Here is a 13,092-nt window from a genome sequence, read left to right on the forward strand (position 1 = left end):
GTAAACTCTGCTTCGTGGTCAATGGCTCTGCTAAAGTGCTGATCTCTCTCTTTGGTTTTCTTTTAACTGGAGGGGATGACATGACACAGATGGACCAGCTGTGAACTAAAGCAGGACCTCCAAGGTACGTTCCAAGTTGGTGCTCAGCACTGAGGGTGGGCTTCTGCTGAAGCTGATAGAGTGACTAACTACTCAGAGGGGCATGAAAGGAGTGAGTGGAGTTGTGCTAAGTGGTGGATATAGCACAGCGTTGGAGGTGCAGTACCTGCTGAACTTGCACTTGAATTTGCATGAGGTGTACGTGTCTCCATGCAGTTCATGTCTCTAACCCTGGGGATTTGATCCAGATCCACCTGGACGGTTCTGAACAGAATAAAACCTTGTTACTCGTAATGGATGTCCTGTGTAATTAGTGGCACATGTTAAATACAACGTGGGGAGTTCTGTTTTCAGATTCATCTAATGTGGAAAAGAAAATCAAAATGTACCTTTTGAAGAGCTGCATTTGTCTCCTATCCTAAAACTAGACTTTAAAGGCAACTGATGGCAGGAAAAATCCAGGGGAGGGGGAAGTGCAGTAGCTGTCTTGTGTATCAGATCTACTGGCTGTTAGCTTTAACTTCTTTGTTTCTAGGATGGGTTTTGCAGCTTGTCCTCCAGGTGTGTGTGATGGATCAGAACTCTTGCTGAAGGCAATGTAGGAACTGAAATCAAGGGCTAACAAATGTAATAGGTGTTTACCTTCCTACTGCAGCTATTATTGATTTAGAGACCGGAAGAGAGCTAAAGGAGGGGAAAATACTGTATGAAATCTGTAAGACAACACCCAAACCCCTGCCCTGAACAAACAGGAAAAAACAACCCCCCCTTCTGCAGCAAATGAGAGAAGAAAGCTCAGTGTAAGTTAGGACATACAATAAGTTGTAGCTTGTGGAAAGAGGGAGAGGATGATGCTGTCAAATGCTTTGTGCAGCTGCATGGGTGCTGTGGGTAACACGACTGGAGGAAGACAAACACTGCATGGGGCAAGTCCTGCCAAAGCAGCAGGCAGGTAAGGTGTGGAGGTGAGGCTGCCCTGGGGTGGCAGAGCCTCCTTTGAGGGCTGTGGTGCATGTTTACCCTGTCCATAACTGCATTTGCCTCCCCCTGGAAGCAGCTGGGTGTCTTGTGAGCCTTAAAGCAGGACTGGAATGACTTAACAAATACTTGTTACAGCCTCAGTCCCGCTGCCTGCTCGTGCAGATGGTGCCTCTGGAGAGTTAATGACTGTTTAATGACCATGGAGCCCCTTGTTCCAGGGAGGGGGGTGCCCCTGCAGCAGCCCCTCAGCCCGCCCCCTGGGAGGAGCCCTCCCGCCCCGCAGGGGGCGCCAGGGCCCGCCCTCCCCGCTCGAGCCCCGCCCCTGCCGCTCACGTGCGGCCGCGCCGTCAGGTGACTCGGGTCGTCTGACCGGAGCCATCCTAACCTTGCTGCTTCGTCGAACCAATCAGCGGCGCGGACGGTCGGGGCCAGCCAATCCGCGGTGAGCTGTGCGGTGCCGGGGTGGGTTGGCGGCGCAGAGGCGGCGCTGGGCCGGGCGCTGGCGGACATGGCGCTGCAGTTCGGCGGGGCGGGCGCGGCGGGAGCGGCGGAGGAGCCGCCGTTGGTGGGGGGGAGCTTCGGGGCTGCGGACTCCTTCCCCAAGGACTTCGGCTACGGGGAGGAGGAGGAGGAGGCGGAGCTGGAGGGAGGCCCGGGGCCCGGCGGGCCCGGTGGCGGCGCGGGCGGGCCCGGCGGCGGCGCGGGCGGGGCGGACTCGAAGCCGCGGATCCTGCTGATGGGGCTGCGGCGCAGCGGGAAGTCCTCCATCCAGAAGGTGAGGGGCACCGGCGGCTCCCCGCCCCGCCTGCCGCGCTGCCTCTCCGGCGCCGAGCTCTTTCTGCGTTGCCGTTGAGGCGATTTCTGCTTTTTAACGTGGGCGAATGTGGCCAAGTCGGAGCGAAGGGAGGCTCCGGCTTAAAGACGCGTGTTGCCCAGGACGGACTCCGATCGGCAGCTCTAGAGAGAAGGGTTGTGTAGCATAGGTCGTAGCCTTTGTAGTTCTTCGCTTCAGACATACAAGCGCCGTGCGCGGTTCAGGTGCGCGTTTAGCGCTTCAGAAGACTTTGAGCTGTTGTTCTGCCTTTTGGTCCTTCGAAAGAGACTTCTGCTTTCGCATCAGCAGAGAGGCAGCTTCTGGTTTCCTTCAGTACGGTAGACTGAGCAGAGAGTCACTGGTAGAGGAGGAAATAAAACAGTTTCAGTGCCTTAGATTCGTTGGTAGCTTTGTGAAGTTGTGTTTCTTAATAAAAAGAAGACAAAACTGACTATTTTTACTCGTGATGTAGCTCAAGGCAAGTGTGGTGCTGAGAATGAGCCTTCCTCTTAGAATGAGCCTTCCTCCTCAGTGCACGCTTTGGATTTGCAGTCCCTATTATGAAGGTTTAAGGTGACCCATTTTTTAGGGAAGGGGTTACTAGTGCATTGAGGCGGTTCTCAAGCTCCAGTCTTGGGGGCCTCAGGCTTTCTTCAAATGCAAGTGTGGAATCCTTCAGATTTCTGCACAGGTTTTAAGCAGAGGCGCCTGTTTTGGACGTTGCAGTGTAGCAGGTATGAATGTGCTGCTTTTAGCAGTCTCATGCAGGCGACTCCATAGACTGTACTAGACTGATGGGTTCTAAACTGTGATCTGCAGACTCGGCTCTTCTGCTGTGGGCTTGGCTGTCTTTAGATGCAGTTTACGTAAAGTACCACTTCTGTTAGCGAGTATTTTCTCAGGGGCAGACTGGGCTGTTGGTGCTTTTCAGTCTTTCCAGTTATTCCCCGGAATTTAGGCCTAATGCTCCCACTGTATGTGCAAATGCAGTGGTTGCACTGACAGTGTTTTTCTAAGTGGTTAGTTATGTGAACAGCACTAACTGTAGACTCAGTAGAGATCTTCCTGTATTATTCACAGTTGAATAAAGTGAACCCTAAAAGAGAGAGAGAGAGGGGAGATTGAGATGAGCTTTAGGCAGAAGCTCTTCCCTATGAGGGTGCTGAGGCGCTGGCACAGGGTGCCCAGAGAAGCTGTGGCTGCCCCATCCCTGGCAGTGTTCAAGGCCAGGTTGGACACAGGGGCTTGGAGCAACCTGCTCTAGTGGAAGGTGTCCCTGCCCGTGGCAGGGGGTTGGGACTGGATGAGCTTTAAGATCCCTTCCAACACAAACCAGTCGGGGATTCTATGAAACATTTGCCTTGAGGAACTGAATATTTTTCCCCTGACCTTAAAATCTAGGCTGACGTCCTACTTTGAATCTCACCAAGCAATCCATTCGCTGTGTTGGGGGTGGAGTGGTTTGTCTTGCAGTTTTTTGACAGAAGTTGTTGCACTAGAGCTCTTTAATGAGTGACTTTAACTGTGGGAAACATTAAAAATAAGTAAGTTACCAAGCACTATATAGGAAACATCTTTCTTTTTACAGCCCTGGCGTTTGACCACCTTACACTTGTAACTTTTGTAATATACAGTTGCTTGAGCACAAGGATTGCTGTTGACCCTGCAGCAGGCTGGGAGGGTTATGTACTAGTTGTGTTTGTTCAGGGAAGGGCTAAAATCACAGCGGGGCTTTTTGAGTAGTAGCAGTGAGTATGTTTTTCAGCAGTGCAGCTGTAGTGTTTATCAACTAGAGTGAAAGCTTTCATCCTTTCTTTAGGGTGCTTGAAAGGAGAGGGTCAGCAAATGTAACTCGGTTGTTAATAGACCCAGCTATTTGGGTCTCTAAAACTGAGATGTTACTTTTGTACACTTTTATTGTAGTTTAGGGTCAGGCTGATTATATTGTGTCCTAACGCTTGACACCAGACTAAAAGCCAAGGTTCCTTTAGGAATTACCGTTCCTTTCCAGTCTTAAAGCTCACAGTTGCTTCATTACCATGGGGGCTTTGTACCAGATCTGAATTTGGCTGATACTGCCGAATGGGAAAATCCCGTGTTAGACCTGCAAGGATGAAAGAGTAACTGGGATGTGTGTATCTTTGGGCAGCAGTGTTATTTAGACTTGGTTTAACTCTGGTTGCTTGGTTCTGGTCCAGGGGAAGTTATTGCCTCAGCTGATGTAGGAAACTCTTTCCCAAAAGGCAAATGTACACTTTAGAATGAATAAACCTATTTGTAAGATTCAAGTCACAGGACTTTCGCCAGTCTCTTCTAACATGATAAAGTCGAGACTATTATTTGTGTTCTTTTACCAGGTGGTGTTTCACAAAATGTCTCCAAATGAGACTCTGTTCTTGGAAAGCACCAACAAGATCTACAAAGACGATATTTCCAACAGTTCATTTGTGAATTTCCAAATATGGGATTTTCCTGGACAGATGGACTTTTTTGATCCCACATTTGATTATGAGATGATCTTCAGAGGAACTGGTGCTCTAATATATGTTATTGATGCCCAGGTAAATGCAAATCACTGAGAATCACAAGGGAGTTTCCTTTTTGCTTTGTGAGTGAGAGGAATCGAGAAGCCAAAAATTTGTATTTTTAGTTAAGTTTAAGACATCTGTTGTGTATGAAAGGATGCATTGGGAATCTGACTTTGGGTGCGTGGTTTTCTCTCTGTGAAGTGACTGGAACATATGCTCTGGTAGAGTGGGAAGGGGCGAGGGCTCTGAGCTTACCTTTCTACAGTAATAAAGAGAACCTGCTGTGCTAGATGGTCTGACTTAGCCCTTCTCTCTGCTGTTGACTGCTGTGGAGTTCATTTAATAACAACACACTTCAGGCCTCAGTTTCAAGTCCTGGTACTATTTGGTATCTGGTAGCTTCTAATGAACTTAGGAATGTCCCGTGGGAGATTACCTGGTTGTTAGGACCATCTCAGGGATCGCCTTTTGTTGGAGTTGAAGTGTAACCTGCCTTTTGCTCTGAAGCCTATTTGTGTAGCTAAGCCTTGTATAGCTAATGCCACTTAATGTACAGAACAAAACCTAAGCTACTCGGATTTCTGACACTCCAAAATATTCTCCTCTCCCATGCTTCTGTTTAGTTCCAGAAGGGAAGTTCTTGCACTGAAATACTTTGTCCTTGTGCAGAATGGAATAGTTATTGGAGATAAGCTTTGTCATTCATTCCTGCCAAAACTGATTTACAGGACGACTACATGGAAGCTTTAACAAGACTCCACATTACAGTTTCAAAAGCCTACAAGGTCAACCCGGAAATGAACTTTGAAGTTTTTATTCATAAAGTTGATGGTTTATCGGATGACCATAAAATAGAAACTCAGAGGGATATTCATCAGAGGGCAAATGATGACCTTACGGATGCTGGGCTTGAAAAGCTTCACCTTAGGTGAGTTAAAGTCTGGCATGTGTGATTCTGCTGCTGCTGATGTGCATACAGATGAAGGTCTTTTAGACGTACCAGTGGATGGGCTGGAGCAAGGCCTGTTAGTTTCTTAATATTGCACAAACTCTTGTTAGAAAATACACTGCTGAATTTATGGTCAAGCCTCAGCTGTTGGGCTGACTGAAATAAGGCAGATTACTGGATCACATTCCAATCAATGGATTTATTCATCAACTCGCCAATAATTCAAGGGCCTTTTGCACACTTTTAATTCAGCAGAACAGACTGAATTTGTCCATGTGGCCTGGAGGGGGCAGGGGAAAGAGGGGAGAAGCTGCCTGCCTTCTGGTTGTGGCTAGCACTGACTTTTCAGCATGTTTGGGTTTAAAAGCTTAGTCCCTTACTTGATGTTTGGCTCACTTTTAAGGTCTTCTACCAGCACCTTTTAAAAGGAGCTATCTGTTCTCTAGTTTTACTGCTATTTTGATTCTCTTGGGGCCTTTAAGCACTGCCAGTATCTCTTGGTTAACAAAGTGGAAGACCAGGAATGGGACTTGAAGAAATCTAGTCAATCATTAAATGCCTTTGTGATAAGCATTCTGTAGGGTAAGCCTGTTGTGAAGCATATTCAAATCTTTCTCTGTGTTCCCCCATCTCCCAGGGACAGGGGAAATCTGTTTCATGTTTACTCCAGTTGCTCAGCAATGAGGTTCTTGGTGCAGTGGCCAGTTATATTCGTGATAAAGGCATTCCAGCTAAATCAATCAGGCCCGAATGTTAGAAAACACAGCTTTAACATTTCTATTGCAATTCTGGAATACTCTTGGGTCTTTGTTCTTTTTTAATCCTTTTCCCTCCCTCAGCTTTTATTTGACCAGTATCTATGACCATTCAATATTTGAAGCCTTCAGTAAAGTGGTACAGAAGCTTATTCCGCAACTGCCAACGCTGGAAAATCTACTAAATATCTTTATATCAGTAAGTGTTAATCTAACAGAACTTGGAGGGAAGTATGTGGAATGGTAAAGGGAGTCCCTCTGCTAAGGCACGCTGGCTGCATCTGCGCCTGGGAGATCTGGGTGGCTTCATACCCGTGTGCTCTGCTGGCCCAGTTACCTGTATTAGAAGCTCCTTACCACAGTTAAATTGTACTGGAGTGTGTGTTGTGTGGGTTTCTCTAAATACTGCCACAGCACAGCCTGGCTGGTTAGAACTGTTGTGCTAGCAGAAAACTTCCAGATCATGACTGGCAGTATATCTCATTAGTCTGCTAAGGCACTTAATCTAATGTAGGTAAAGTCTAAAGTCTCTTGGCAAGAGACTTTTGTCATAATATGAACTTGGCCTTGAACTAAACTATTTCATATGGCCTATGAGACTTTTGCCCCTTTTAACGTTTGCGTTTCATATAGAATTTGTGACATAGAAATTTGCTGCTGTATGCTTTAAATCAAACAAAATACCCTAGAGACAAGGCTGCAGTAGCCTGTCTCATGTAAATTATGTCTGTGAGGCTATTGCAAGCATGTAGACAACATGATAAAAACCACTTGCGATAAAGGGCAGCTGTGTGGGTCAGATGTGCTGCTCCACACTACTGTATAATGCTTGTTTCCTGTGTTGGCTGAGGACTGTCTGTAATAACCTGGCCCAGTGGATAATGGGCACATTAATGCTCAATGCCACGAGGGTATGGAGCATAGCCCTGATGCCAAAATGATGGCGTCAGGATCTAGGAGTATTCAGACTAGCAAGGAAGCAGCGATAAGGAATGCTTCTGGTGCATAAATAGAAATCAGGTTTTGCCAGAAATCCATGGTGTCTGTGTTGTAACTTCCTTAACAGCAGAAGGCTTCTGAACTTAGTATGAGCACGTGCACTTTGCCAGAGTGCTCAGTTACAGATGGATGGTACAATTGCCTCAGTGCTTCCCCATACCCCTCGCTGCCATAATGTGATACTCTTAATGGAGTCACAAGTTTAGAAGCTGACTTTATTTGCTCTGCATGTTAAACTACACAGCAACTGCCTTACACAGAAACTGAACTGCCAAGGTACAAGTGCTAGCATACTACTGTGGGTAACTTATCTCTGAGCCTGGTCTGTCAGGTGGATGTGAATGTGTGCCTCTTCTGGAATTAATAGAACCACAGAAGAGGAAAACTGCTGAATTTGGGTTCTGGAAGCATAATACAATGTAATTTTAATGATGATCTGGTAAATAATAAACTAAAAAGAATTCTAACAGAGTCCCCAGTTTTACTTTTGTCAACTAGAAGGTGATGTTGATATGTGCTATGTTGATATGTGTTTATTAACTATACGCTCTAAATCTTGATTCTGTCTTAAGCCTCTCAGTTATGTTTAAACCATGTCCTGCTATTAAGAATGTGAAAGTGTTTGAATTCTACTTGATTCTAATTGATACTACTTAATAATGTAGTTATTTTTAAAAATTCATCCAAATTCTTTCTCTTTCTGAAGAATTCAGGCATTGAAAAGGCTTTTCTCTTCGATGTAGTCAGCAAAATCTACATCGCAACAGACAGTTCCCCCGTGGACATGCAGTCGTATGAGTTGTGCTGTGACATGATTGATGTAGTGATAGATGTTTCCTGTATATATGGGTAAGTGATGAACGCTCCTTGGAAAAAAAGTCCTTAAAAGTTGGAGAATAGGCTGCACACTGCACAAGTGGTGCTGGCTTTGTCATCCAGCAAGATGCTCTTGAGTGCACCGTAGAGTACATTGGTTCTGTAACTAACTAGAATAAAGCCAAATGATTTGGCAGCTGGGTTGAGCATTTGTACTCTTTCCCTCTACTCCTGATTTTAGACAGCTGTCTGATACTTGTAAGTCAAGTGTTTCATGTAAAATGTGAATACTGCTGTGTCTCATTTACCACAGTGGGTGCAAGGCTGTTAATACCTGCACATAACTGGGGCCAGTAGCATGCTGTAGCTCCAAAGTGTAACTTAGAGTCAGTGTTGCTTTGAGACTGGCTGCTGTTTTGTGAGGTCAACTCTTCTCTTGCTGCCTGTCTCTGAGGGGTGCATAAAGCTTGTTTCTCACAGTTTACCCCTGAATTCTGCTTCACAGTGGATTTTTGAAGTGGTTCTGGAGAAGCAGTAGCTAATTTTAGAACTGTGGTTGTAGCCTGGCAAATACAGTGCTGCCAAGAAATACCACAACACTTAATGGGCTGTCTCCTGATGGGTCAGCCCAGGGTTGTGTGACTGTTTGGTTTGGGTTATTTTCTTTTTCAGGAGTGAGTGCTTAGAAGTAGCTTGTGATACATCATTTTTCTTCTACAGTATTTAACTAACACTAATAACTTACAGATAGAAAGCAGCATCCTAATCTTTTCTAGTAAATGCAGGTTGCTTTAGCTTAAGACCAAAAAATGTCCTGCTCCTTGTTACACCCCTGCCTCAGCCTCACAAAAGAAACCTGTGTAGTAATTTACCAAAAGTAGTTTTGCTGAGATGTCTCTCTGTTGACATTTCCGCATAGAAGTCCTGCATTAGAATCTTCAAACTAATTGCTTGATGCCTTTACTGTGGCACTGTAAAGTTGGTGAGGCAATGAGTGAGTAGCAGTGACTCTGGTTTGAAGGTAAACTATGCCGTAGTTTGTTGTATATAATGTACTATATACTACCTCCATTAAGAATGCTCAGCTGTAAGCTCAGTATCCCCTAAATGTCCATAGCTCTTAGTTTGATAGCAAAATAAATGCTGATAGCTTGCTTTTAACTGCTCACCTAATATAGTGTCTGGTGAAGGCCTCTACTCTGTTTGGGTCTAGCTTTCCAGAGAGACTTAAGGTGTGATAATGGTCTTACTTACAGTAGTATTAAGACCTGCACTGCAAGTTCTTCACTTGCTTACCATTCAGTATGAGCAATATTCTTTTAACTCCATTTAACAGGTACTAACATACTAGATATTATATTAACATACCAGATTATGTATTGGGTTAACTTACTCTTTCTTAGGTTAAAGGAAGATGGCACTGGAAGTGCTTATGATAAAGAGTCAATGGCAATTATCAAGCTCAATAACACAACGGTCCTGTACTTAAAGGAAGTAACAAAGTTTTTGGCATTAGTTTGCATTCTTAGAGAAGAGAGTTTTGAGCGCAAAGGTAAGGACTTTCCCCCATTCCATGGCTTTTACCTAATGTTTTTTATCAACTATAAAATACATTAATATGACATTGCAAGTCGTCTTGATTTTTGTGTTAACTAAATACGTTTAATTTCTTCTGGGAGGAATTTACTCCTTTCCTAGAGATAGGTATAGAGAGACCTTATTTTTATTCTCATGAATCATTGTCGTCCTGCTGAAATGACTTGTGTAGCTAACAGGGCCTGTATCACTACCATCTGCTATGGTAACCAACTATATAGTTACTTGTACCTGTAGGAGATAATGGTACAAATGGTGTTGCATATGTTAGGGGGTAGAAATGACAGTGTAATTTCAAAGTATTTGACTTGAGTCATGCCAGTCCTTCCCTTGGCATTTTAAAAAGAGAAAAAGCAGATATGTTCAATAACTGTACTGTATTTGATCTCAAAGTTTTCCTCGCTGCAGTTAAGATGTATATCAATGACGTAAAGTGCAAGAAAACATTCAAGTGATGGCTGTGCTGTCCTAGTGTGTTTTTTGGGGGTAGTCTTGTGTTGTGCCCTCACCTGCTGTTTAATTATGAATATACACTTTGCATCCCAAATGACTACCTTTTTCTAAAAACTGAAGCAGTTTAAATAGATACTGGCATCAGTCAAACTTTGTTAAATCTGCTGAATCCAAGTTCATACTAAAATAAGTAGCAAGATAGCTGTTGGTTAAATGAAACATATTGACTCTGAAGCTCTGTTGAGTACGTAAATGTGCCAAGCTGAGCACAGCTTTTCCTCTCCCCTTCCTTCCTCCTTGACAGGTCTGATAGACTACAATTTTCATTGCTTCCGCAAAGCCATTCATGAAGTCTTTGAGGTAGGTGTTGCCTCCCACAGAATCTGCAACCATCAGTCAAGCGCCTCAACTATGAAAGCAGTGACTCACAATGGCACACCCAGGAACGCTGTCTAGAGGAGAGCGAAAGGCCCTGGATAGACTTGTCAGCTCTTCACTCCAAATTTTTGTGGAACAAGAGAAGAGTAGTCTGAAAGCCTGAAGTAATGTTTCACAGGAGAAGAGTGGTGCGAACTGTGGAGCAGCAGCTTGTAACTCATGTTGGACAACTGAAACTACTGTAAAAATACTTTGCGGCCAGTGGAGTGAGAAATGCCGGTTTGAAACCAGCTTTATTGCAAGGGCAGTGGGGTTTCAGTTGAGAGTCCTGTTTTTTAACAGTCTGACTGGTTGCCAGGTCAAAACTTACAAATGAATGAATTTTGGGTGAAACACTGAATGGTCACTTGCTCAACTCTTTGGGTTTTTTTCCTTTTTTTTTTTTTTTTTTTTTAAGGATTAATCTGTAAAACATCCACTTTTGCTTAAGTTTACCCTTTTGTCATGAACAACAAAAGTGGTGGTATTATTTAGGCTTGTGAAACTCAAGCTTTTTGTTTGGTGGGGCTGGTCTCACAAATCATTCCATAAAATAATTCTTGTTCTCACCGGTGTGCTCAGAGTATCCTCATGGATTCTGTACTTGTTCAGTGGATGCAAGGTAGAGCTCTGTTCTAGTGATTCTGTGGTGGTTTGGAGAGCTGACCTGGAGCTTCGTTTTAAGAGATCGTGATACTTTGCTTTCAGACCACGCTTCTTGGTATGTCCCCTTTGAAGGAAGGGAAGTATTAAAAGCAGAAACAAACTACCTGCTCTCTTTTGCAAAAACATAGATGTTATAAATCTGTGTGATTAATCCTATTCACAAAACAACTGCATGGCTAACTAAACTGGAATGTCTGCCATCCGTTGGAGTAAAGCAACCACTTTCAGCTATTCCCAAGTGGAGAAACGATAAAGTTACTGGCTTCTGATGGTGGATCTCTCTCTACCCTCACTGATAACCAAGACAATTCCTAGGAAAATGTCTCAGGGCATTATCCTTGCATGGCAATTAAATATCAGTGCGCCACAACCTACTAATAATACTGGACCTTGAAAGTGTGTTGATTCTGTACTGTGGCAAACACCTTGTTTGTTGCCATGCAATCCGAATAGAATAGTGTTTGGGGTTTTTTTTTTTTCCTGATTTTGTGAATGCTGGCTTTCATACTATGGGAAGTATATCTGAATTCTTTTAATCTAATTTATTGGTATTGGTATTATTACTGCAGATGTCATACTGTACATCAGCCTTGCTATGCAGTAAGCTCAGCTACTGGCCCGTAAAGATCTTGCCTCTTTTTACCTGTCCCTGTGTGTGTATCGGTGTTGCGAAGCCACTGGACCAACTGACTATATAAAAGTGCCACTATAAAAGTTTCTGCAAGAAGATCTGTACTTGTAAGCAGTCTCTGCAACTGATGTATTTATGTGGTCACAAATAACCACAGGATTGCTTCTGTGCTTAGAGAATGGATTTTCATCGAACTATGTAAAAAAAGAATATACATGCATTAACATTAGGTTGTATGCACATGCTGTGTAAATGTTTTTCCTTTGTTTTAAAGATGTTGTACGATACTAAATACATAAAGGATCTGCTCCCAAAGTTACCAAGAGACTTGGGAATTCAAGTGCTCTACTTCAAGTCTCTGAGTAGCAGTTGTGGTTCTGAACTGAGGCTGAGCCCCTTTTTGGTAACGGAACAGCAGGGTTTTTTTAAGGAAGTGCTGTGGGCTTGTAAGATCAGGTTTTGTGGCTTGCAAGCTCCATCCCAGTGTTCTGGTACTCAAGGTGAGAGAGGAAGTAACTGGCAAGATGACAGGAAGGAAGAAATCATTCCCATTTGTGCAGTGAGTTTTCCATGTTCCAAGTACATGTGTATGTTCCTTTCTTTGTCTTCACTCTCTACCTGATTTTGTGCTAATAAAATGAAAAAAGGTCAAACTGTAGCATTTGTTTCTGTTAGAGGGTGAGACACTTCAGCAGCAGTCTATAGGGGCCTATATGCTTAAGCAAATTTTAAAAAGCCATGTTATGTTCACAGTATTTTTAAATACCACCTTCCCATATGAGGCTTTAGTCAACCTGAGCTTTCCTCTCAGTGAGAGCTGAGCTCAAACTCAATACTCAGTTTTTAGAGGATGACTTTAAAGGCATATATTATTTTCACTATTGTCAGCACAATACTAGCTCCGAAAGTTAAATTTGTTTCTACTAAATAGCACAGTATTTCTTTAGTTTACTAGAACTAGTTGTAAGGTCCTTCCTAACACTAATCCATTTATGTCAGGTGCTGCTATTCAAGCAGAGTGTTACTTAACCTGTTGCTGCTTTAGTGACAAAAGCAGTTTTTGGTTTCTGCTGAAACCTTTCTGCTGCTGGGAAGGGAGAGGAAGGATGGGAACTGTGCTTTATTTTCTCCCTTGTGCAGGGACCTGTTTTCCCTTCCTGTGCTGAGACAAGGTAAGACACCATCACAGTCTTGCCAATGAAAGGAGTGAAATTGTAAAGGAAAACAATCAATTAGCGCTTCACCTTCCTGCCTTTTTTTTTTCCTTCTCTGAACCTGTAATGGCACAGATGCTCTGCTGTCTTCTGTGGCAACCAAATGAGAACTTATGCTGCTACGGAGAAAAAAGGTGCAGAAAGAGGGAAAAGGAATAAAATCCTTTAAGCAAT

The 13,092-nt window shown here is 43.8% G+C and overlaps 1 protein-coding gene across 1 annotated transcript; it reads left to right on the plus strand.

Annotated features, from left to right (window-relative positions):
• The first annotated feature begins 1,555 nt into the window (after positions 1 to 1,555).
• RRAGC (Ras related GTP binding C) lies at positions 1,556 to 12,357 on the plus strand. Its single transcript, XM_030503621.1, has 7 exons — positions 1,556 to 1,855; positions 4,252 to 4,455; positions 5,151 to 5,350; positions 6,211 to 6,325; positions 7,832 to 7,974; positions 9,345 to 9,493; positions 10,295 to 12,357. Exons 1-7 carry the CDS (start codon positions 1,589 to 1,591, stop codon positions 10,444 to 10,446), a joined length of 1,230 nt encoding a protein of 409 aa, XP_030359481.1. The 5' UTR covers positions 1,556 to 1,588; the 3' UTR covers positions 10,447 to 12,357.
• The last annotated feature ends 735 nt before the right edge of the window (positions 12,358 to 13,092 follow it).

The sequence above is a fragment of the Strigops habroptila genome, chromosome 12 (genome assembly GCF_004027225.2).
Source record: "Strigops habroptila isolate Jane chromosome 12, bStrHab1.2.pri, whole genome shotgun sequence".
NCBI classification, from domain to species: Eukaryota; Metazoa; Chordata; class Aves; order Psittaciformes; family Psittacidae; genus Strigops; species Strigops habroptila.

Bases quoted from the DNA above. Each gene is read 5' to 3' on its own strand.
- RRAGC (XM_030503621.1), top strand. From the start codon at position 1,589: ATGGCGCTGCAGTTCGGCGGGGCGGGCGCGGCGGGAGCGGCGGAGGAG. The intron at 7,975-9,344 runs GTAAGTGATGAA...ACTCTTTCTTAG, and splicing joins GATGTTTCCTGTATATATGG to GTTAAAGGAAGATGGCACTG. The intron at 9,494-10,294 runs GTAAGGACTTTC...CCTCCTTGACAG, and splicing joins AGAGAGTTTTGAGCGCAAAG to GTCTGATAGACTACAATTTT.